Consider the following 25,797-nt stretch of genomic DNA (forward strand, 5'->3'; position numbering starts at 1 on the left):
CTCACTGTGCAGGTCTGGGTTCGAATCCCGGTTCAGGCATGGATGTCTACTAACACTAACAAATTCCCTGGACGGATCATGCTGATCCCTTGGGAATACGTGAGGATCCCGTTGTTATTATTAAAAAAAAAAGTTTGCTGATGATTGGTTAGTTGTATCTCCCACTAGGTAGGACTTGATGTATCGCCCAATACATTGGTTTTCCCTTTACATCGATTTCTCTCAAAATTTACATTTTGGCACTTAGTCTTTTTTGATTCCAGTCTTTAATTAACGAAAATTTTCATATTGCTTTTGTTTTGAATGTAAAGTTGTTAATAGTAATGTGAAAGATAAAAAGTTCTGTAATTTGTTGAACTATTAAATATTAAGTAATTAAATGGTATTAATTTGGGTGTCTGAAAAGCTTGTGCTTATATCTTTCATGGAATTTTTCAAAAATTTTGCTATCAAATATCATAACCATATGTAAAAGCTGTTCTCTGGACATTTTCAAGCATTTTTTATTAGTCAGGACTTTGAGGATGCTTCAAGCGTCTAGTTTGTTTTTGGGAATGCCCTATACTGTTTAAGATGTGATCAAAATCGACTGAAGTTTTAAGTTTGCCAAACTTGTTTCATTCCACTTCTCCCCCCCCCCCCCCCCTTCCCTGATCCATAATTCTCGGAAAAGTTTGTTCACAATCGCCCCATTGCCATGTTAGCCAATAGGTTCCCATGTTTATCTGTATCTTCCACCCTCTATCATGATCCATACCATAGCCCATTTTGAGACACTTGTAAAGGTGCATTATTTACACATGTGCGCTATGAGTTGTTCTTGAGTAGTTTGCTCTTGAATAATTTCCCATTCATGTGTCGCAAAATGTTCATAAAATACAGTGGAGCATAGATTATCTCAAACAATTCGGGACTGTGGGTGTTCTGATAACTGATTTTTTTGGATAACCGATCATTCATGGAAAAAAGTTATATCAATGTCACAGGAGCAATATGAAAAAAAAAGTAACAGTGATATTAAACACAAAACCGTATATATTTTGTACCACATGTCTTACAAATAACACAGAGAACTGACTAGCCTAGTTTGACAAGTTCAAAATGGCCATTAAAGTAAGTGTACAGTTTAGCAAAAACAGTTCAGGATTTTCTTTTGATTCACTAAAAGCACTTCTATATAGCGCGAAAATTTGAATTTGCTGACTGGAACGCTTAACCGATGTTTCGCTTGATCGGTATTCGGATGGTCTATGCTCTATTGCAGTGACTCCCAACGTGGCCGTTAACGCCCCCTCGGGGAGATGGAAAGTTCCAGGGGGTCAGTGGAAGCTACGGATATAACACAGGATCCTATGAGTTAGATTGCGTTGGGGGGCGATGGAAGAAAAAAATTTCTGAAGAAGGGGACGATGGGACGAAATGGTTGGGAAACTATGCTCTACTGTATATTCATATATAAAATATCTATCAGGCTGTCACAAAATATTTTATATCGCAGGCGTGTTGCCTCTCTCTGAGTTTTTATAGCCAAGGCTGCGGTCGGAATCGGGTTGTGCAATGGGAGGTGGGCCTCATGAAAATTAGAACTGGTTAAAATTTGCGAAATTAAACAAATCGCTCCAGGTAGGGGGGCCTCAGAAAATCACTTTGGCCGGGGGCCCAGGATGCTCTTTAAACAGCCCCAGATAAATGTGGGAAAATGAGACAGTGAATCAGGGCCCAGCGGTTGAGGCACACACTGATGTAGACAGACGAGCTTTAACAGTTTTCACATGATATCATATCTACTATTCGCTACGCTGTCTGAGCAAGCAGTTGTTCAAATTGTCGGCGAAATCAGATTCCTGCTGATAATTAACTTAACACTCGTCAATTTCCTCGACACAATGCTCGTGGCAGTGTTTGATGAGAGCTCTTGAGCTTTATATAGAAAATGTTTTCATTCCAGTGTGAGTTGGGTGTTCAGGCACACAGCTCCGGCGAAACTGAATGATGGGTGTATCTACAATAAGGCACGCTTGATATAACCATTGGAGGGTCAGCCGGGGAGAAAAAATAAAATTGTATTTCAGGTTTTTTTGTGTATTTTGGAAATATATACAAATACAATGCCACAACAGGCAAAATGCCCAACGAGGTGGCTGAGAAAAAGATGCTCATAAAAATATGGATGTCATATATTTCAAAAATACAAAAAAACCCAATTAAAAATGCAATTAACAAAAATTTAAAACAATATAATATATATAGGACATAGTCACTTAAAAACACGTGCTTATTATGGGAGAAATTGTTAGTTTATTACTTATACTAACAGATTGGCAAAGAATGAAGTAAATCGCAGGGAATTCAATTTTTATTCAATGTAAAATGGCATAGAAAACACGTACGTAAAGAAGGGGATGTTGTTTGAATCTTTGAGCCAAATTATTATAATTTGGTTTTTTTTCCAGTAAAAAGAATAAACCCTCAGCCTTGTAAAACAAAAGATAGCCCCTTACCTCTTCATTTAAGAAAATCCTACTCACGCTACTACAATAGAACATGGTGAATTGGGGGGGGGGGGGAAGGGTGAATACTCATATTTTTTTGTCATAATTATCTTAATGTTGTTTACATTAAGAAAACATTTACGAAATAACGTTACGCAAATTATCTGCATCAAGAGCACAGATACTTAAAATCAAGCCTTACAGATAGCAACGAAACACGTAAATTGGTCTCAAATTCTTGCAGTCTATTTCTTTGCAGATGGCAGACGAATGTATGACAAGCATTACACAGAAACAAACTTCACGTTAGATTCACAACACATACACGCACATTCCGGCATGTACCAATTCGCTAGAAATTCCGTAGAGGAATTTGTGCGAGCTGCAAGTACGCTTGAGTAGTAGTAGTCTATTTCTTTCTTTTTATTTTATTGTCACCATAGCGGAGAAATCTTGCTCGCACAGATATGTTGTTGCTTTCTTCATTAGATTAGGATGCTCCTCTCTCAGTCCACGCCAAAAAGCAGCCACCGACGCCTCACTCTTGTTGAACTTAGCTTTGAGTGTGGAATAGGAGCAAAGATCAATAAATTGATCTCGTTCGTAAGCAGTGAAATTTATTTCCTCCGCACTGTCTGCGAAATCAAATGGTGAGACAACCCAGTTGAGATTCTCAGTGGAAAGAGATGGAAAGTACATATCTATTGTGTGTGTGTGCTTCTTTCAATCTTGATAAATGAGGTCGAGGTCTTTCTGATTATCCGAGGATGATGTCACTCTCCTCAATTACTACGAAGGTTTCGACAGCTGGCCGATACGAAGATAAATCTAAGAAAGAAAACAACTGACATTGCTGGGAATCGAACCCACGTCCTTTCACTTGCCGGGTGAGCGCCCTAGATACAATAAACTACAAAGCCAGCAAATCCTCTTTTCTTAGAGCTCGTGTGCGCTGACCCAACACCATATATAGAGCAGAAAGCCTCAGCGCGGAGCTCGTGACGTCACTGAAGAGGTCTATTTCGCCTGTAGCCATTGGGTATGGCAGGCCGACACATGCGATATCTTTACCCTTTTTTTACAGTATATCCAATGATTATTGGACTTCTTCAGTGACGTCACGAGCTTCGCGTGGACTTTTTTTATGTTATAGATGGTGTTGGCTGAACGGGGCCGTACATGGACAGCCAGATCTAACTCGGGCCAAAGCTCACATTGCTACCGGATGGCGACTTATCGGATGAGCCTGTCATGCATGAGAGTAATCAATTCGACTTTCTTTATTTTTATTTTAAGACCTTAAGTGGACAGTAATTTTTTTTTATTTATCTTCATAATATCTCGTGGTACCCCTTAGGCAATATCGCGGCACACCGGTTGGGAAATACTGCCTTAGAGGAAAAAAAAAGGAAACGATAAGCTGTAAATTTCCAGCTTATCGTTCGCTTATCGTTTCGTAGGAGCAGGTCTGCGCCATATGCAGCGTGAGGGTGGGAATCAGTTGCAAAAGCTGAATTTTCAAGTTTTTAACCAATCCGCCATGGGTAATTTACTACCGAAGGAGTTGTACCGGAAGTGTAAGTGCGTTTACACTTCCGATCTAGATCTGTTTTATCATCTCAGGCTTATCTAGAGAAATCAGAAAACTTGATCTAACTATAAGCACTCAGGCTTATCTCGATCAAGTTTTCTGATTTCTCAGTGCTGTCTCATCTATATTTCAGAAGTGCAACGATTTGTACCGTTTGTAGAAGAGCTGTTATACATTGTGGGGAGACTTTTTAATAGGAAGATCGGCTCACATTTGCACCTAAAAGTGGGGAACCACAGTAGCACAGTCATGTACTTTCTTTCAAACCGAGCACAACTCGGGGTCTATCGCTATCTATGGGCAAAGTGAGTTGAGCTGAAAGCGTAAATGTGCTTACCTAACAGTTAGAATGCGTATCTAGTATTGTGTCTGATTTTTCAGTGCTGCCATCTATATTTCAGAAGTGAAGTGTAATGATTGAATTGCATTTGTACCGTTTGTAAGTTTGTTCCTCCCTGTAGCGAGACTTTTTAACGGGGAGATAAGCTGTCATTCCCACCTCGAAGTTGGGAACCACAGAAAACTAATGTCAGCCGACCACCACTGTAGCGACGATACATTCATGTATTGCTTTTCTTATTACTGAGTGGACGGCATGTCGCGCTCGGTGATTCACGTTGCACGCGACGTTGAAAACCTTCTCCTAGGAACAGGGCTGCAACTAGGGGGGAGCAGGCGGGTCTCGGGCGCTGGACCAACACCCCCTAAAGAAGAGGTGTTCTTTAGGGGGTGTTGGCTGGACCCGAGGGGGCGCAAATTTCATTCTAAAACCTATCCTTCAACATTACAACGGGGCGTCAAAATGCGCTCTTTCCCAACACCCCCTTTCTTCTTTAGGGGGGTGTTGGCTTGCCCCGGGTGACCAAGCATCTAGTTTCGGCCCTGCCTAGGAAAAATCCGTCTTTACGGTTGAAGAAAAAAAAAAAAATTCCGACAATATCCCGTGAAGTAACGGGACGCATGGTTACAATGTTTTAATGAAAACTTTGTCGGTTGCGGAATGGCAACAGAAATTTTCGAGCAGACGCAAAATTTCTTGAATCAGATTTAGAGGACATCCCGTCCTCTTTTTCTGATTCTTACAATAGGTTTGAGTTAAGAGAGGTCTTGCGGGAGAAAGATTAAAGTGAGAGAAAGATGGAGCTCATGAAAAGCTTCCTCAAGAAACCGTTGCTTCTAAGCCGTTTGAAAAACTATAATAAGGTTAGAGCTTATCAATCAAAAAAAAATCATCCTTCTCCCTTCAGTAAATGTTTATCTACTCTTGTGTATATTATGTATGTTTACGTTCATATATCTACGAAGGATGAGTGCATGGTTTTCTCATATTTTTGTCGTATTGATTGTAAAATAAACAAAAATAGCCGGAAATGTAAGTCACTAGAATCAGTACCAAAATAAAAACTTATACAGTGAAACCTCGCTACAACGATACTCGATATATCGATAAATTCCTCTACAACGGTGTTTTTTTTTTTTTAAAGTCTATTATGTCTGTATTCTAACGTTTAACTGCTGCCTGTCAATATAGTGGTAATCCCTCTACTGCTATATTTTTTCCTTGGTCCGCGGAGTATCGTTATATCGAGGTTTCACTGTATTTTATGAGAAAGAGTTGATGTACCATAGCAGAAGCGGCGTAAAAAAAAAATATCTTCCTGTGTGGGACATTTTTGGCTCCCCCAAATCACGTTTTTTTTTGTCAATAAAGCAGTTTTTCGTCCTTTCAGCACAGATTTGGCACTCCACCTACAGCGACTGCTCCTGTATCGCAGTGGTTCCCAGCCTGTGGTACAGGTACTATCGAGTGGGGTGCACCTGTAAGCCCTGAATGACTTGTTACTTTTACATGAAGCAATTCATAATGGCAAGCAAAACGAGAGAAATAATAGAAAAACTACAAAATGTTTTGTATGGAAAAATACACAAATGACTATGTCAAGTTTCCTAAGCATTTATATAAGTATGAATGCCTCTTGTGCATTATTATATGTATACAAGCAATCCTGTGCAGTTATTTTGTTATGCGTATATACCTTATAAGCATCTCTAAGACTACACACACGCAACTCTAATGCATTTCCGGGGGTTTGGAATGTCTTGTGCACAGTTATGTCGGGATAAGCAAACTTCCTATGCATTTCAATGGTGGTTTGCACCATAAATATTTAACACTGTACATGCATAATGGCACGCATTCCCCTGCAAAATTTCTAAGGAGAATAGATAAATGCTAGAATATGTGTCGTGAGCGCATGTGTTTTTTTTGTGTTATTTTTGCTGGTGCTGTTATTTACCTTCCATGCTCTGAAGTGAAGATGGCAAGGTTGGACCCTGCCACCAACAGGGTCTGAACCTGGATTGTTGTAGAGTCCAGTGTAATGCACACACAATTTCACAGCAGGAGGGAGGGTTGCACAGCATTATAAGCATTATAGGCTTATGCAAACCTTTGAGACATATCTTGGGGAAATAAAAACTACCTTCACGTATCTAGGGCCACTCAGACTACATTTCTAGGGATATACAAACCTCCTACACATTTCAAAGAACATGCATAGGGGGGGATTTATGGCTTTGGGTTATTTAAATTTCATGCATTTCCCTTTTTTTTAAATTTAATGTTCTTGACCACCAATTACAGTAAAAGTCTGTTATAATGGGTACAGCTTGTAATGAGAATCCCTCTGTAATGAGTGATTATTGTCAAATAGCTAATGTTAAAAACATTTAAAAAAAATTCCGTTATAGTGACTTTAAAATTGGGAATCATTTGCTATGACATTGTGATTTCAAATTTTCAAAAAGTCTGAAAAACATTTAAAAAAAAATGTCAGTTTTTCCTTCTTTTTTTCTTCAAGAATTAAACATGATGACTCTTATCATGGCACATGCTCCTCGTTAAAATAGCTTAAAAGGACTTCCTACCAAAGAATGGACTCTGAAAAGTCTAATTGTTTTAAACCCTTCTCTTCCTATTTCTGTCCCCCCCGCTGCGTACATGTGATGCATAATTTTATTTGGCTTTTGTCCCCCCCCCCCCCCATGTGACTGAGAGACCACTGGACCTGAAGTTTAACTCTTTAACGCCCAGATAGAAAACCTGGGAGGGTCGTGAAAATATCAAGTTATTTGTGTTCGAAGTGGACTCGTCCAAATTTCAGCCACTTTCTCTCTTCCCCCACCCTTTCTCCATGAGTTTCTATTCATGCCACCCTTTGCATTGACGTTCACCCTTTCATTTCAATGGATTTTCGGGAGATAATTTGTCTATATATATATATACTGAAATCACCCCTTTCCTCACAGTTTTATCTCTTTGTAAAATGCATTGAGTACCCTTAGTCCATTCTCAAGGAATATTCTAGTAAATCAGCTTTTAAAATCCCATTGATAGGGCGTTGCAGTCAGGCGCGGATCCAGGGTGATGTGTTGGGGGGGGCGATTTTTCACAATGAAGATGTCGATCGGTGAGACCCAAACTAGTGTCCGCAGGTGCCAAACGTACTTAAAATAAAAAAACTAATAAAAAATTAATTAAGAATTAAAATTATTTAAAACTTTCAATTAATTTTCATTTAAAAAATTAATTAACATTAAAATTAATTACGATTACATTTTAATTGAAAATAAAAATTAATTAAAAATTGAAGGCAGTTAAAAATTAAATCTAAATTAAAATTTATATTTATAAAAATTATATTTTTTCAATATGCAGCATACTTATTTAAAAACTTGCTTGCAGCAACTGGTGTTACAATTAATGAATAAGCTGTTTTTGATAATAAATTTGAACGTTTGTGCCGGCTACCCTCGCAAAAAATACCGTACGAAAAAAAAGGTTGAGGTGCAGACTGAATAATGTGTGTTATATTTATAAACATTGTAAGGAATTCTGATGCACATTACCAGTTAAAAATGTTTTTTTATTAACAGTGTCATGAGCAATTGTACAAATAAATAAAAACTTTGCAGATGAAAAGAGAGCAGAATATCAAAAGCGTATGAAGAATTGGTATTTTAAAATGTTCCTAGAATACTATTTCTTCCTCCTTCGCTTGATAAAAATTAAGGCTCACAGTTAACCGGACAAAACAATGCGCACAAATAAAAATTCATCCGAATGTATTCGATAAATGCTTTTTTCCAGCTTTTCAAGTCAAAGTAGAGAGATACTTTCCGTTTAAATTTAATTTTTTTGATCACTGTGAAAGTATTAAACGTTTCTCTTTGTGACGTTATGATAACAATTAGGCAAATTAATATGAATAAAATAAGGATCTCGGTCAACCAGAGGAAATGAATTCTAAGCTAACTCGGATACAAGAAACCTCGTTTAAGAGAGACGATCCTTGAACATTTGAAGGAAAAAAAAATTATCTAAAGTCCTGACCATGGCCTCCACATCCTAGAGCGGGCCCCTAGGCTAAAGCCTCTAGTGGGCCCCCAGACCAGACTTTTCACGGGCCCTTTTATAGTTAATTTATAGCTTAAAAAAACAAAAAAAAATGATGAGAATCGTCCCCGGCCCTGTCAGCTCCACCCTTGGGAGCATGAACTTTACGCACAATAACAAAGTAGTTATCAAATAAATAGGTAGGCTACTACGCGCACACCGACAGCACCCTTACCCGTAACGAGTCGCACTGAGCTTGCGAAAAATTCTTGTGACCGCTCAAACTTTAAATGACTTCATGGCTTCAGATAAAAAGCTGAACCTATGCGGCGCAGCTTTTGTCCTCTCATATGTAGGGTCCGTGATAAGGCGGTTTCAGTACAGCACAGGGTAGATGTTTTCCCTGTTCAGATTTTGAATGCCGGTGATGGGATCGGCCAAATGAGCTTTGTTTACATCAGTGATTCCAGGTGAGCCCTCTGTGGTCTGTCTCGTTCGATAGAGAATTCTATTTGCCGGCAGATCCATGTGGGGCCCTCAACTGGCTCTGCTTATCTCGTACTAATTAATATCAGCTCAGTACTCCCCACTCGGCACTGGACCCGACCAAAGGGACTTTGTTTCCATCCATGGGGTCCCTAAGGTGGTCCCTCTTGTTTCGCTCAATACCTTGTTTAGTATTTACTCATGATCTGCTTGGCGTATGCACTGAAAAGGTTCGGAACCGCTGCTGGAAACTCAAGCATCCAAAGCCGAGCTACACTCACTCCAGAAACTTTTCGTGTTCACGTATACGCTTCGAGGACTTGGCGATTGATGTAAAGAACATTAATCTAATATTGCGCGATTTAAAATAATAAATTTCTTATTCAATTTTGTGCAGACTATATGGTTGTCAAAAACCTATTCAAAAACAGTTTTTCGCCACAGATACGTTAAATAGCAAAAGCTTACTTTCATGCAAATTGAAATGATTTTCATTATTATTTAATTATGATTATCAAGTGCACAATATTAATTTTCAGATTTTTTGTCTGAAAAGATGGTGGTTAAATTTAATTCCCGCAGAACATCCGACTCCACACAATCAATTTTATATAGTGGATTCCACTTATAACGTTCCTCAAGGCCGAAACATGGGAAGAGGAGGTAGGTTTGGTGCCCCGGGCGCTGGACCGGAGGGGGGGGGGGCGTGAATTTCAACATTTTACCTGCCCTTTAACATTACAAGGGACACCAAGATGCTGACCAAGCATCTGGTTGCGGCACTGCTCTTAGAACCTTTTCCCGCTTAGTGCGATTCATTTTCGTGGTTCCATCTTCAACTAATGCTCAGACCATAGAGACGCTTTAAACGGGAAATATTAATATTTCCCGTTTAAAGCGTTTTTCCGCTTAAAACGATTTTATGGCGGTTTTTGGAAAAGCATTATACGCGCGATCCACTTATAATGTTTAATCCAGGTACTTATTTCAAATTACAAAGGCTTTAATTATTAGATGGGGCAGAGGCCTATATTTTCATAGATATTATAGAGAAGCTATGTGTGTTCAAATGCTCACCTTCTGGCGCAGGTCTTTTGAGCTACGTTTTCGAGGAGGGGGGGGGGGGGCTTTGCTGAGATTTTTCATACTTTTAGGCCCCACTATAGTGAATTTGTAGAGTGAAAATCAAAAAATGATAAGAATCGTCCTGAGCCCTGTTAGCCTCACCCTGTGGGGGAACCCCCCGTTAATGTCATTATCAGTGAATCCGTAAGCGAATGCAGCTTCATTCTCTGGGAAAAAACCAGATGTGCTACAAAAAGTAATAGAATTAATTTTCTTAATATCCATTTATTTTAAAATTTAAAAATTTTTGCTTACTGAAAACAGTTTTTTTCGAAGACATGGTCATTTTTTGATCCACGTCAAGCTTGCGGGTTTCAGGACTGAATTTAAAAAAAAAAGAGATAACAAAGGCTAGAAAACGATGATTCATCTTATTGGATGGCTTGTGCTTTACTGCGCGTTACCAAGAAAACTGAAGGGTGTACATTTTTTTGCCTCTCTACACGAGCCCTTAGGCGCTAGGGGGAAAGCAAAAGGGCAGCGTGACAGCCGAATCGTATGGAATCCCTGTAGAACCTTGGTGGGAATACAATTGACCCTCCTCCGGCTATGACTTCTTTATTTTTTCGACCTTACCAGCAGAAGAAATCTCAAGGTGAAACTTGGAAAACAAATTTTAGGGAAAGGAACTTTGAGAAAAAAAGGAAATTAATTAAAAAAATTAAGGATTAATAAAGAAAAAAAGTGAGGTAACTGGAGTTATGTTTGCTTGAAGGCTCTTGGGAGGGGCGATCGCCCCTTCACCTATTGTTTAAAGGCTCTTGGGGGGGGCGATCGCCCCCATCGCCCCCCCCTGGATCCGCCACTGGTTGCAGTTGTCTTTTCCGTTCCCGCCTCTGACAAGAGCTTTCATCTTCTTCCCCGTTGGTGACAAAAGCCCACCAAAACATACCCCCTATCTGGGCCGACTTGAGGCGGTTATGGGCATTAACCTACTCGGCCGACTTCGGGCGATCTGGGCATTATAGAGTTAAAGTTGTTTCTGAAACTTAAAAAGGCATGGTAATTTTTTTTTTGGCCAAAACATGTTAACGAGCTCATGAAGCCACAGAATTGAGCAATGATATGATAATTGAAAATTTCAATTGTTAGTTTGGGCGACTAAATCGCTTTGACAGTGCGAAACTCAATGGAAAACTTGAGAATCAACAGCCGCTAGACCAAAAATAAATTTCATGACCAGACTTCTGTTCATTTGTTAATATTAGAATGAAATAATCTAAAAGATGTTTTAATGCAGATAAAGCAGCAATTTTCTACAATTTTATAACCTGACAGTAAAAATTAGAAATTCTCTTGTAACGAGAAGTAGGTTATGATGGCAATTTTCTTTGTGATTGTAAACTGTCTTTACAACAGAATTTTGCTGTACTTAAATTTGCCGCACCTCCAAGCTTGTCACTTTGTGCTGTAGTCCGATATTACCCCCTATAAACACCTCTGGGAGTGCCTACAACTTCTCAGCATTTCTAGGGGAGGGGGGGGGGGGGAACTTGAAGAATGAATAATTTGAACCACTGATATATTATCTTCAAACTGAATATTAGTGGGATTATTTATTAAGTCCCTAGTTTAGGGGGGAAAAAATCTTGGCAGAAGTGTCCCGATTTTGGATTCGTCCAGATTAAAGAGGCTCTACTGTATAACCCCATGAAGCATATTTTTTGTTCTTTTCATGGAGAGCCTGCTGGTCATTTTAAAAAAAAATTACAGTAGGCTTGCGTGTACAGGAAACTTTTTTCAACTTTAAAGTAATTATCATGTTATTACTATGTCAGTTAGTCATTGTATTAGTTATCATGTTGTTAATGTGTCAAGTTCACTGTAATTTTTTTTAATGATAGACTTGTTACTTCTGATTTCTGTACACAGGTTTTGAGAAAACGGCAGTTCTCGTCCACAGCCGTGTACTGTGCACAGGTTTGTGTTCATATATATTTATAATTTTTGATTTTTATGTTGAATTAAGGTTCACACCAACAGCTTTTGTAAACATTTTGTGCTCAAGTTGTTAAACTCCAACCACTCTGCTGTGAGTGACCTCTTTTGAATGCATTCAGATGATAGCTTTGATTATGGTGCTAGCTAATGATAGTGCTAGTAATCAAAATGGGGGGGGGGGTTTCGTGATCCAATGGTTAAAGACCAAAAAATTTCTGTTAAATGAATATTCACACTATGGGTAGGTAAATAAGGCCAGACCCATCATTTCAACTTTTTGGGGGGGGGGGGTAAGATAAGAACATGTACTAAATAAATAAATATATATATATACATACCAGTTCTAGTATATTTTTAAATCTGAGGGGCAAATGACAGGCCTGCACACATACATATCTCTCAGAAACCTTAAATCCTGGATTTCTAGGCCAGGATCTCTGGCAGGTTTCTGTGTTAGAATTTTTTGAGTGCTCTCTCTCTCTCCTTCTCTCCACAAATTTAATCCATTCTCCTTACATATGCAAAAAATGGAACACATATGTAACAAATATGCATGAAGTTATTAACCAGTTGTGTGGCTAGTTAATTTCTGGGTGTGGTACCCTTGGTGCCCCCTCTTTATGGCATGCACATTTTTACTTTTTTGCTTTACATTTTTACTTTTTTTGTTTCAATGTGCCAAGACACTAAAGACCCACATGTTTCTCATATTTTTGTGCACTCTGTATACATTTATTTATGTTCTCAAACTTTGAAATTCAGTTGTTTTCAATACTATGTATGTGTAGCTATGTGTGCATGTTTAAATTAAAATCTCGATATTTTCTTGCTGTGCTTTATCTAGTTTTAATATTTTTTGTAATTTTCTTACTGTGCCTAAACTTTTCAAACACACTGTATATATGTACACCATGTATTTGTTGTGTATCAGTAATGAAATTTATTTTACCTCTTCAGCTTACAGTAAGAGATGCTCTCAATTCTGCCATGGATGAAGAAATGGATAGAGATGAAAGAGTTTTTATTCTTGGGGAAGAAGTTGCAATGTATGACGGAGCCTACAAAGTGAGAAACTACACATCATATTACATATAGCCAGAGCTCAACAAACCCCTGGTATCATATCACCATGTCGATCTTAAAAAATTCCTGTTTGGTGCCTAAAATTTTCTGGATGGGCTTACTAAATTTGGAGTCTGATGAGACAAAAATAATCTTTTGAACTTCATGTCAGCACATCTATCACTTCCCAGAAATATGGAAATAAAAGGTTTTAGTGAAGGATTTTTTTTTTGAAGTGGGAACAAACTTTTCTCCTACCAAATTAGACTGGCTATTTGCCCTGCATATATTTACTCATTTACCAATATTTGCAACACACTCAGACCATTAAAAATCAATTTTGAAATGTCATGTATTTTTTCCTGGACTGACTTCTGGGGTTTTGCAGGCGACAGCATGGCACTGCAATTACTGAGAGATAGATGGCTTTTTCTTTTAGCCCAAGATAAGTAGAGGCATTAGTAGCCTCTTAACTTTCAGCAAATGGCCCCAGGTGGGACAGTAGATATCGCTACTTTAGCGCTTCACACCACAGTTCATAAAATAAGGAAGGCAGGATTGTGTCTCCAGTGGTGTAGATGGTAGCATGCTTGCTGGTATGCAAGAGGACTGGGGTTTGAGTCCCGGCAAAGACCAGATGACTTTTCTTTCTGAGTTAACCTCGGCATAATTCCAGAAAATATGTTTCCTTGAATCCAGTTACTTTTTGAGATCATGCTGTATCTCTTGAGAGCAATTTATTTTATTCATATGTGTTTTTTAAAAAGAAAGTAGTCTTTTAAATTTCTCTGAAATTCTCACATTTCCATCACTTTCTTTAGGGTAGAATTCTAATTTAAAATATTTCTTATTGTTTCTTTCATGTGTTGCTGCACTCTAAAGTGTTACATCATATAGTTTAGGGATTGCCACTTGTATAATTAATAATCAAATATTTAATTCTGATCAACTGTTTGAAATTTTATCAATTATAAAACTCACTTAAAAAAATGTAGTTATTATTATTTTTAAATGTTCCTAAAAAATGCTCCATCTATTTTTCAGATTTCGAGAGGCTTGTGGAAAAAATATGGTGACAAAAGAGTGATTGATACTCCTATCACTGAGGTTAGTATGGGTATCATAGTTACTGTAACTCATGATACAATATAGAGTCTTTTTATGTCATTTTAAGGCTAACTAATATTTGTCAGTTTATGGTTTATTGTCATGGGTGATAAGTAATAGTGTAAAAAATAGTTCACAAAAGTGTCCTCAAAAATGTGCTTTTATAAATTTATTTCTAAGAATCCATCTTGAAACTTTTTTCTTCTTGTTTGTAGATGGGATTTGCAGGAATTGCTGTTGGTGCAGCTATGGTCTGTAAAAGAACAGTTTTTTCATTTTCTTCTCGTATTCTTATCAGCTTTTCCCTGTATAACTTTTAATGTGTTTTTTAGTAACTATTCCTTAACCTTCTCAGTCCCTGCATTACCTGTGGGAGACACTAGGCAACACGTAAAAAGTTCACCTTGCTCAGTGTTTCCCAAAGTGGCAATATCGCCCTCGGTGGGCGATGGAATGGTCCGGGGGTAGACAACAGAAGCTATGAGTATAACATAGGATCCTGTGGGGTCACTTGAGTTGGGGGTTGATTAGTGAAAAAAATTCTGAAGATGGGAGTGATGGAACAAAAATTTTGGGGAACTAGCTAAATGAAATGCTCAGAGACCTCAAAATTTGTTCTAGATGTTGTAAACATTTGATAGCAACATATTCATACTCAACTGTAGGTAGAAAAAAATTTTAGGCTGTTTCACAGTTAAAAATAAACGTAAAAGACATAAAATTCAAAATGGCTTCCAGGATTTAAGAAGTTAAAATATAGAGAAATCTTTTGACCAGAAGATGTGCCTGATTTGATGAATTCATTCTTTGCTATCGTGTTAATACAGCAGGAAAATTTTACTGAATGATTTCATTCGACTTTGAGACATTTTCTATGCTTTTTCCAGGCAGGCTTGAGGCCCATTTGTGAATTCATGACGTTCAACTTCTCCATGCAAGCCATAGATCATGTAATAAATTCTGCGGCAAAAACATTTTACATGTCTGCTGGAAAGGTAATAAAACAATGGTAATATGTATATTAAATTTGAAAGTTATGCATGCTATATAATATATATACACAACACACATATAATATATGTGTGTTGTGTCATTGAAACAAAAACATATGTCAACGTATGAAATACACATTAAAAAAATACCTAACACCATGGTTCTCACAAAGTCAGGGTTGAGAAGGCTCCAGCCCTAGGGCCTGAAACAATTCTTATAATTTTTGTTTTTCACACTATAAATTCACTTTGAAGGTCCCTGTCAAAGTTTCCAGTCTAGGGGACCCGGCTGCAAGATGTAGGGAGCCACACTTGACACTTGTGTTGTGAACCACACTTTAATCTTAAATCAATTATTCAAATATTTGCAACAGTTAATCAGACTCAACAATTTGCCACTCAAAACATTGCCATTACATGCCTTGGAGATATACAGAGGAATCTGTGTGTAACAATACTCTATATAACGATAAAATAGCGCAAATGGTTTAATTGTTTACACTGATAACTGATCTATAACAATATTTTTCTAGGTCCTACAGTATTGTTATGGACAGGTTTCACTGTATATGTTCTACATTTTTAAATTTTCAAAACAAAGGAAGATTAAACTTAAAAGCTGGTTGCCGGACTGTTCCTAACACATTGAAGCACATCACAGTCACATTATTAAAAACCACACCTAAATATATTTTCCCTTTAGAGATGCCTATTAGCTAAAAGTGATCACACAATGTTTTACATAATTCAACTAGGTGTCACTGTGAAAGAGTTGTAATTGTGACAGCAATCAAACCGAGGGGAACAAATCAGTTTGATATAGAGAACTTCAAAAGGCTTTTGCCAGAGACAGTCTGTGGATCTGCAAAAGAGAGCAAGGAGTAAAGAAGTGTTGAATTCTATTAATGCATTGAAAAGGAATTGAAAAGATTCTCATGACATATCAATAATGGCTTTAAAATAAATTTAATTGTATATTCATTATATGATACATGTTAATTCAACTTGTTTTTTTTCGATGTCATAAAAATATTTATTAAAAATATTTTTTATATTAGAGGAAACATGTCACTTGATGTTTTGACCAGTCAAAGTACTTATGGAATGGATCCTGATCCTGCTTGTAACGCCTTTCAAATGACCCTCATGAAAAACTTTATAAGTGGGAAAATGCTTTTTACATGAGAAATCTTGAGTATTAGTAAGAGTTTGGAAGAGAAAGAGAGACCATGAATATTATACAAATACAATGCTACAATAGGCAAAATGCCCAACAACGTGGCTGGGATAAAAATGTGCATAATAAATATGGATGTCATATATTTCAAAAATACAGCAACCCAAATAAGTGGTACTTAGCGGGAAAACATTTTAACTGGGAACATTATAAGAGGGGTGTACACTGCTCATTTTACTTTTTAAAAATTACTTGTGTGTATATATGTTATAAGTAGTCAGTGGCTGAAGTTTGGCTAGTCCATAAATTGGCAAGATTTCAGATATGGACTGTAATTCATATTCTAGTTTCCCTATTGTTTTTAAACAATACCTGTAATTGATTTATCTGTTATTAACTCAACTTGCAGGTAAATGTACCTATAGTCTTCAGAGGCCCGAATGGAGCAGCATCTGGTGTTGCTGCACAACATTCACAGTGTTTTGCTTCTTGGTACTCAAATTGTCCAGGTTTGAAAGTGGTTTCTCCTTATAACTCTGAGGATGCTAAAGGACTTTTAAAAAGTGCAATAAGGGATCCTGATCCTGGTAATTTGGAAATATTTATTGTTCAAATTTTAAGATTGTTTTCATTGGTGATTGCAATCTTTATTGGTTTATGTCTATTGAAGTTTTCCTACTTCAAAAAAGTATGCATACCTAAAATTACACTGAACAATAAATTTTGATAAAGTTTGTGTCCAAAGAAAAGAAGTAATTTCTTATGTAATTCAGTGTGCTTAATACAAATTTGACCATAAAAAAAGCTGGATTGGCATTTTTTCCTATGGAATTGTACACTAAATACACATATAGTAACACAATACAATACATTGAAACACAGCGTAGGTATATAGAAAATAAATATACAGAAAAAACAACACAAATATACATAGAAACTTCACCTATAGAGGCGCAACATTAATATACATAAAACAACACAAATGCATGCAAAAACAATGCAATAGTTCATTCAATGGCATCTGACACATACTTTCTTGTGCATATAAGGACATAGCTTACAATTGTCCAACAGTGGTCAGCCAGCATTGAGATTAATCATTTTCCCTGGCAAACGTTCTATCTTCCTTACCACTTTTTTTTAACTATATAACTCTCGCAAAGCACTTTTCAACTGTTAACATGGTAATATCTCAAAAACAAGAGCCAAAAACCCTTTTCACTGTGATATCAACAGTTCAAAACCATTTGAAATTATGCGTTTTCATGTCGCATGCAATTTTATTGTTGTCCAGTGATGTTACCACAGATCAGGGTTGAAGCTACAGTTGCATTTTTTGCAAAATGCGAAAGAAAATCTTGGAGTTCAAAAGAAGTAGTAGCCACTTTTGTAAAAATGCATACAAGAGGTACGAAACAAGTAGACATCCATCCATCAATTATTAACATTTTAGCTTTTTGCTAAAGCTTTTTTTCCCATTTTCAATTTTTTGCTAAAGGAATTCTTTTTATCTAGCTTAAACCCTGCCCCAGATTATAAATAATAAAATAAAAACTGCAAAGAAAATCTTCAATAGAACGTTATCCTCTGGGTTAGTGCTCATTTATGTTCCAGAATTATTCCGTCATGGGGTTCTAATTTCTGTCCCCCCCATTTAAGACAAGTAGTGCACTTTCTTTCTTGAAGGGTCGTTTTTTGATTAGTGATAGAGGAAATAATTTCATTATATTTCATCAAGACTGGCAAGCAAAAGCTTTAAATCTATGCAGCTGTAGCTTTCTTTTAAATAAAATCCCTAGTATGAAGTGAAAATTTATATGTAAAATAGTTCTGTGGTGTTTGGTCAGAACATGATGTTTCCAAAAAATGGCTTTTTGATCTAAAAGTAAGTCTTGCTAATTATAACTAATTAGAAGTGAGATAAATGCATAAATATGTGTGTACGGCTAAACAACATACTGATGTATGATATTTGCATTTGTATTTGTGTGTATGTTTTATTTTTGATTTTTAAATGAATGCTTATATCTCAGAAATGTGATTTTGGAGTTATGTTCTGACCAAACACCACAGAACTGTTTCACATATTATTATATATATATGAGTATGTGTCCTTAGAGTTCTCAAAATTTTGTTATGTATTCAATCAGATCCAGGCTTTGTTTTTCAGACTCCCTAACGCATTTTATCTTACCAACTATTTCATCAATTACTTTTTCAACACTGTGTATCACATAGAGCACTCTGAATGACTTAAATAATTGAATCAGTGAAAATAAGAACAGTACTAGGACTGTCTAGTAGTACTGGAACTTCTCAGAAGAACTAGGACGTTCTTTATATAAAACAGTATTTTGTGGACTTCGAAAATTCTCAATTTGATGTAATCAAGTTTTGAGTGCTGAACAGGTACTGTTTTTCCACTGATTCAAATTTATTACATGCCTGGAACCAATGAAGGGAGGCTGGTATAATACTGCTCTTACACTAAATGCTTAGATCAACAGTTTAAGATAGAATCAGTTAGATAGCTTTAAATCTATGATTGAATAGATTTGATTTGATTGAATAGTTTGATTCATTAAAAAAATTAGGCAGAATTTGAACTTGTATTAATCTTCTCACTGATTCAATTTTGTTCCTGCATATTTGTAACCTGAAAAATAATTTTACCCATGGACTAAGATTTGACTGCCTCTCTGAAAACCAAGATTTCTGAGGAGCTATTGGTGGTGGTTTTAGAGAAATTTTTTTGTGGGTTTTTAAATTTGTAAAATTCTGCTGTCTCATAATATATCACTATAATGGGAAGTTTTGAATTACTCAAGAAAAATTACTGTTTTCTTTTCAGTGGTTTTCTTAGAAAATGAACTAATGTATGGTATCGCCTTTGAGATTCCAGACGAGGCGTCATCGAAAGACTTTCTCATACCCATTGGCAAAGCCAAAATTGAAAAATCTGGTAAATTTCTGATTCCTATCAACATTTAATTTAAGTGCTAAAAATGTATTTTATATGTGTTACGTTGTGCTGACAGTGTCCCAAAAATTTATAGATTTTTGTTTATTCTGTATAATTTCGGTAGCACATGGTATAGTGAACATTTTTCTAATAATATAAAGACTATTTTTTCTATGAAATAATACAAAGTTTATATACATTTGTTAAGTGTCCCAAAAGTTTATGGAAACTAGTGAATACACATGTTTATATGCAAATTTGAAACATGTAATCATGATTCAAAACTTGAAATCTATATATGCACAGTGAGACAATAAGATGTGAGAGAGAGTCTTTTTTTTTACAAGATAAGCATCATAATTTTCCATAAACAGGCCAACAAAATTTTGAATCTAAAGTTGCAAGGTAGAGCTATTACAGAAACATATATCAGAGGTTTTAAATCATTGCAAAAGTGTAATTTATTGTGTTTTAGCCAGTAAGATGTCATATCACCGGAAAGTATGTTCAGGAAGACCTCAGTGTATGACTTGACGAGATAATGGGTTGATAAAAAGAATGACATCTATAACCAGGTAGTGTCAGTTTTTAGAATTGCTCGGGCTTGTGGTTTGAGTGTATCGAAAAATACTGTTATAGACAGAAAAAAACAAAACTGGTTTTATATCGCATATGAAAATGGCACATCAACTGCTTTTCTTTAAGCTTCTCATAAGTAATTGATTAGAGTAGATGCGAAACCACATAGCTTATGGAGACGAATGCATCAAATAAGGATCATCAGCCTTGTTTTCAGCAATTGAAGGCAATGGAACTTGGTCCTCATAAATATATAAATTTCAGGAAACAGCCATGGTCATAGTTTAACAGACATGAGGGTGGAGCATGATAATGCTCCCCTCCAGCATCCAATGCCATGAAAAACTATTCGAATATGAAAAATTTGACTACTGGACTGGCCACTGATGAGTCCTGATCTCAACCTAGTAGAAAATGTGTGGAGTGTAATGACTCAAAGTCTATTCTAATGGACGACAGTTCCGCTCGATGGATGCCTTGAAACATGCCATATTAACTGGATGGTACAATTCGGACCCTCAACTCCTACAAAATGATGTCTCTGATCTGTCTGAACACCACATGCTATATCTTATTTTCTCATTATCTATCTAGAAGGTGAAAAAAAACACCATTTTATCTGCAGGTGTGTTGGTTGGGCAGGTGGGGCATGTGGCCCTCTTTTTTTATAAACTTTCAAAACTTCATCCAAAACTGGATGCAGGGTAAACAAGTCTTAATAATTTTCTTTGCCTTAAATATTAGTGGACATTGAAAAATACTCCAATTGCCAAAACTGCTGCATTCCACAAAGTACAAAATTTTGTTATACAATCAGCATTGTGTATATGCATAAACAGTTACTGTAAATGCATATTTCATAAACTTTTATTTGTTTCCTGTTGTGGGGTAAAATTTTTTTTCTTTATAGAATGAGTAGTTTGATGCTGATTGCATCTGGTCTGTAGTAAAATATTTTTCATACATTTATCTTTGTTGAAAAAAACATTTTTTTTAGATCTTGTAACCTTTTGGGGACATAGTGTATCAGTATGCATAAATAAAGCAAATATAAGTTTGGGAATCGACTAATTTAGTGAATGTGCTATGAATATACTGATTCAAAATGAAAATGTTATAAAGTTTTGAGTAAAAATAATCCAGCTTTTTCACTACCTTGTTTACCTTACCTCTCTTTCACTTACCTCAACATATCAATAAAAAAAAAATATTTAAAAAGAAATATTTCATTGCATGTGCAAATAAGAAAAATATTTGAATACTTATATTGTGATGACCTAATATGCCATATTTGCAGGTCAACATATCACTCTGGTGTCACATTCGAAATCTGTTGGCACATGTCTTGAGGCGGCAAAAGAATTGAACAGCAGTGGAATAGATTGTGAAGTGAGTTGTTTTTCTATTTTGCCTATATAAACTAGTATGAAAACAGAAAAATGCTAAGGATGTATATGCATCTTCCTGCATCTTTTCTGCAGATTCTAGTCAAAGTACTGTCAGCATTTATGGTTGTGACTACCAGAGGTATAGGGTAAAACTCCTCTGTTGTGGTGGGACAAAAAAAATTCTACCATAAAAAAAGGGTAACTGTGAACAACTGGGGTTTACAGTCGTATTCATTTTGAAATAAATTTAGTTTTAATGATATAAGTTAGAGATTGTGTTTAAAACTGATATTGTGCATATTTTTGTTCAAATACGCAATTTTAATTTACAATGGAACAATAAAAAAAGTTACTATAGTTTCATGCAAACAAGCCTCATGCAAAAAAATGACCCAAGAAAAAGTTTTAATTGAAACGACAATGCTTTGACACTAAAATTTAATTTTTTACATTTCACTCATTGTTCAAGTTTCCCTCAAGAGTTTTACATATCAAGCATTAAGCACTATCCTAGGGTAAAAAATATTTTTTTAACCAAAAAGAAAAAGAAAAGAAACTGTTTATTAAGTTTATTGAAATCCCTTGAGGTTAGAAAGAAAACCTTTGGGACCTCGGCTTATGCTCTGTTTGCCCATACAAGAAACAGGCCTGTGCATTAGTATAATACCTTAAAACACTCGCCGAACAACGAAGTATCAATTTCGTTCCCTGATGCAATCCTATATTGAGTCCACCTTGACATAGGATCGCAAAAGGTTAAACTTGTTTCTGGGGTAAAATAACAAAAGATGAGTAAAATTAAAATCACATTTTTTTGCATTTGTGTATTTAAATTTTTAAAATATCATTGTATTACCCGAATCATTATATTACTCCCAAAACTAACAAAAATATATTTTTTTCTTGGATAGCATGAGGGTTATACACAGGAAATCATGGTATAGATAACATGATTGTTTATCATTCCTGATAAATAATGATTTTCTCATACTCATTCTTCCGACTAATTCTATGTGTTTTTGGATGTTTATATCTAGGTTATAAATCTTCGGACCATCCGGCCCCTTGACGAACAATGTATAATAGATTCTGTCAAGAAAACGCACAATTTGGTGACGGTTGAGCAAGGGTGGCCTCAGTCTGGTATAGGTGCCGAGATTTGTGCGAGAATTATAGAAAGTGAGTATTGACATACATCTCATGAAAGCCAAAACTGAATTAGTTATTATTGATAGAAAGAACTTGGTCATTTCTTACATAACTTTCAGTTTCTGAATTTTTTCTATTTACAGGTCGTTTCTTATTCTAGAAAATGAGGACTTTGTCTATTTCTATTTATGTCTATTTCTTTTTAGGTTCAGCATTTGATTATTTAGATGCTCCTGTAGTGAGGGTAACTGGTGCGGATGTTCCAATGCCATACACAAAGAGCTTGGAAGAAAATGCCCTACCTCAAGCAAAAGACATAGTCCTCGCAGTGAAAAAAGTTCTGCATGTGCAATAAATTTTTCATGTTCCCCCTAACAAACAGGCCTATTAGGAAAATTTTGTATAAAAATTTCAGCTTAATATGTCATTTATGAAGTGAAACTAGGGTAAATAACATTTTTTCTTACTATGCGGTCTCCAATTTCAATCCTAAGAGAAATAAAATCGCTTTTAACCTATTCAAATTCAACATGTATTGCATTGATAGCCGTTTTTGTGTACCAAATATCTTGAATTTTGTTACTGGATAGTTGTGAAAATGATAAAATTTTTATAAGGTGGTGGGAAAAAGTTTGAGAACACAAACAAAAAACCTCCATATCTTGAAAACCTATAGACCAGGGGGTGCACAACCTTTTCAGTCAGCGGGTCAGATATTCAGTATTTCTTCCACTTGGGCCAAAACCTTGTATGTGACCATATGACCCGTACTTTACGGGATATACCCACAATTTTTGCTGTCCCAACTTTTTATAAAAAAAATGTCCCATTCCTTCCCTTATTTTCAACAAGGATTAGTTGAATTTTTAAAATCAAGAATTGAGATTATATTTTCATGACTTTTAAATTATGGTAATTATGACTATCATTTTGTTATAGTAAAAAAAATTTAACTAACAGTTGGCAAACATCTGCGTTTTTTGGCGAATTACATTTTTACCCTTTGCAACTCACAGTAACCCTCTATTTCCCGTCATTGGCGATTTTTTAGCGATTGTTGGGAACTTTACTATAATTTTTTGGGTTATCATTGGCAACTTTATATTCCTTCGACAACATTACTTGATTTTGACAATTTTTCCCGGCTGTTATTGGCACCTTTACTTGCTTTTGTCAATTTTTCTTTTGGGTGCAATTGGCAAAACTTTATTTGCCTTTGACAATTTTTTTTCTGATGTAATTTGGCAACTTTATTCACATTTGACAATTTTGGGCGGTAATTGGCAGTCCTGTATGGATATTTACATTATTTTTATGAAGGAAATATGGTCATGCTAGGCATTTATCGCGTTGACATTTTTCTACCGAAACCTTTCGCTGTTCGCAGGTCTTGCACCTCTGCTGTAGACAGTAGTAGATTTAGAGCAGTGTGACGACTTACACTATAAATCTCCCCTCCCGACACATTTACCTTGAATCCACGCATGGGAGTAACCAAAACAGTGCGCAACCATGTGAATAACAAAATAGAGCAAAGGACTAGTTTGTTGAGTGACCTAGAGAGAGAGAGAGAGTGTGTGCAAGCAAGGGAATTACCAAAAAACAGTGTGGGAGTGACTAAACACTGCAAGAATGTGAATGAAAGAAAGTAGTGACCCAGAGGGCAAAGGACTACTTAGTTTGATAAAGCGACAAAGAGTGTGCAAGCAGCTAGCGACTTAGGAGACAGAAGCATTGCTCGCCCTCGGGTCTAGCGTCCGGGCACGAGATCCGCCTGCGATCTCTGGGTCTATTTTCTTTCATTCACATCCTTGCAGTGTTCAGTCACTCCCACACTGTTTTGGTAATTCCCTTGCTTGCACACACACACACACACACACACACACACACACACTCTCGTAGGTTGTAAGGGGCGGCAGCGTAGACTTTACTTAAGATCCCAAAATTTAACATAGTAAAAATTCACATGACATCACACGTTTCAGTCATACTTCGACAACGGAAACGTGAAAATAGGGCCTCTGACCGTAATACAGAAAAGAAACAAGAATATAAAGCTATCGGGCCGTCTTGAGACAAAATCTGTACCTGTGCGGGACCTATTTTTTGTGCCTCTTGCCCCCCATAGCCCTGATGCAGGATGTAGCACCTGCATCCTGCGTCAGGGTCCCTAGGCTGGAATCTTTCACGGCATCCAAGCTAGATTTTTCATGGAGCCTCTTCTATAGTTAATAGTGTGAAAAAAAAGAAAAATTATAAAGATTTAGTCCCGGGCCCATGGCCCCCCACAAAGGGGAGAAGGGCTGACAGGGCTCTGGGTCCCGGGATAGTTCTCATAATTTTTTGCTTTTTCACGCTATAAAGTAACTATAGAAGGGCCAGCAAAAGATCCCAGATTAGAAGCCCTGCTCGAGGATGGGGGGGGGGGGAGCATACCCTCACTCAGAATTTGTTCCAGAATAGTCAAATGAAAGCAAAAGAAAAATTCGGCTTCTCACTTGGAGTACCAGAAACACCTTTGAAAAAATTTTCTTAATAAAAATAACATCGTTATATATCATCTTTACAGGATAAGTGATGAGGGGGCCCAAAAATATGAGTGGTAATTCAAGGATTAAGTTACTTGGCATCATAAAGAATGGTAAAATAATTCTGAAGCATAAAAGAAAAAAAAGAACAGCACAAAAAATCTACTTCAAAAGCAGGATGTATGGTCACGCAAATTTTTCACCGTAAACAATCATGTGCGGCTTTCACACCGCATCACTGAGCTATAAGTAGTCTTTCCAAAAAGCTCAGTGTCAACAGTATATAAATCACAAGCCTCAGAATTTCTGTCGTCTGCTTCTCTCCAGGTTCCTTGTTTTGGAAGTCTCCTTGTGTCCTGAAAAATTAACTGAACTGGAAGTTTGAACTGCCAGTTCTGTTTGCGAGCTTAACTTGTAGGGAACCGACATCTTGTCTGTCGTCTGCTTATTAAGAGGTCCTTTGTTTTGGACGTCCCCTTACGCTCAAATAAAATAACCGAACTTTCAGTTTAAATTTTCAGTTTAGTTTATGAGCCTTGTTTACAAGGAACTAAGCGGAATAAAGAATATAGTTTTTTTAATGTGAATTTATCATCACCACATGAGTCACTTTTAAATTTGAGATTAGATAGCAGAACCTACTATAAAGTGGAGTGTGGAAATTCCCTTCTTACGATCTTATTTGTCGTCTGCTTTGTTTTCGATGTCTCCTTGAGTCTTGAAAGAATAACTGAACTGGAAGTTCGATCTTTCAGGTCAGTTTATAAGCTTTGTTTATAAGGAGCAAAGCTGAATGAAGAATTTAGTTTTTTATACCTGAGC

At 36.5% G+C, this 25,797-nt stretch overlaps 1 protein-coding gene across 1 annotated transcript; it reads left to right on the forward strand.

Annotated features, from left to right (window-relative positions):
• The first annotated feature begins 5,071 nt into the window (after positions 1-5,071).
• On the forward strand, positions 5,072-22,976 carry LOC149089318 (pyruvate dehydrogenase E1 component subunit beta, mitochondrial-like). The gene is made up of 11 exons (XM_089237846.1): positions 5,072-5,286; positions 11,963-12,010; positions 12,989-13,096; positions 14,138-14,200; positions 14,416-14,451; positions 15,088-15,195; positions 16,779-16,956; positions 19,221-19,331; positions 21,208-21,299; positions 22,336-22,477; positions 22,654-22,976. The coding sequence occupies exons 1-11, from the start codon at positions 5,221-5,223 to the stop codon at positions 22,800-22,802; spliced, it is 1,101 nt and encodes a 366-aa protein (XP_089093972.1). The 5' UTR covers positions 5,072-5,220; the 3' UTR covers positions 22,803-22,976.
• The last annotated feature ends 2,821 nt before the right edge of the window (positions 22,977-25,797 follow it).

Source organism: Pholcus phalangioides, unplaced genomic scaffold (genome assembly GCF_987345545.1).
Source record: "Pholcus phalangioides strain wild (caught in Gottingen) unplaced genomic scaffold, Ppha-v1.0 ptg000002l_1, whole genome shotgun sequence".
In the NCBI taxonomy this organism is placed as follows: Eukaryota; Metazoa; Arthropoda; class Arachnida; order Araneae; family Pholcidae; genus Pholcus; species Pholcus phalangioides.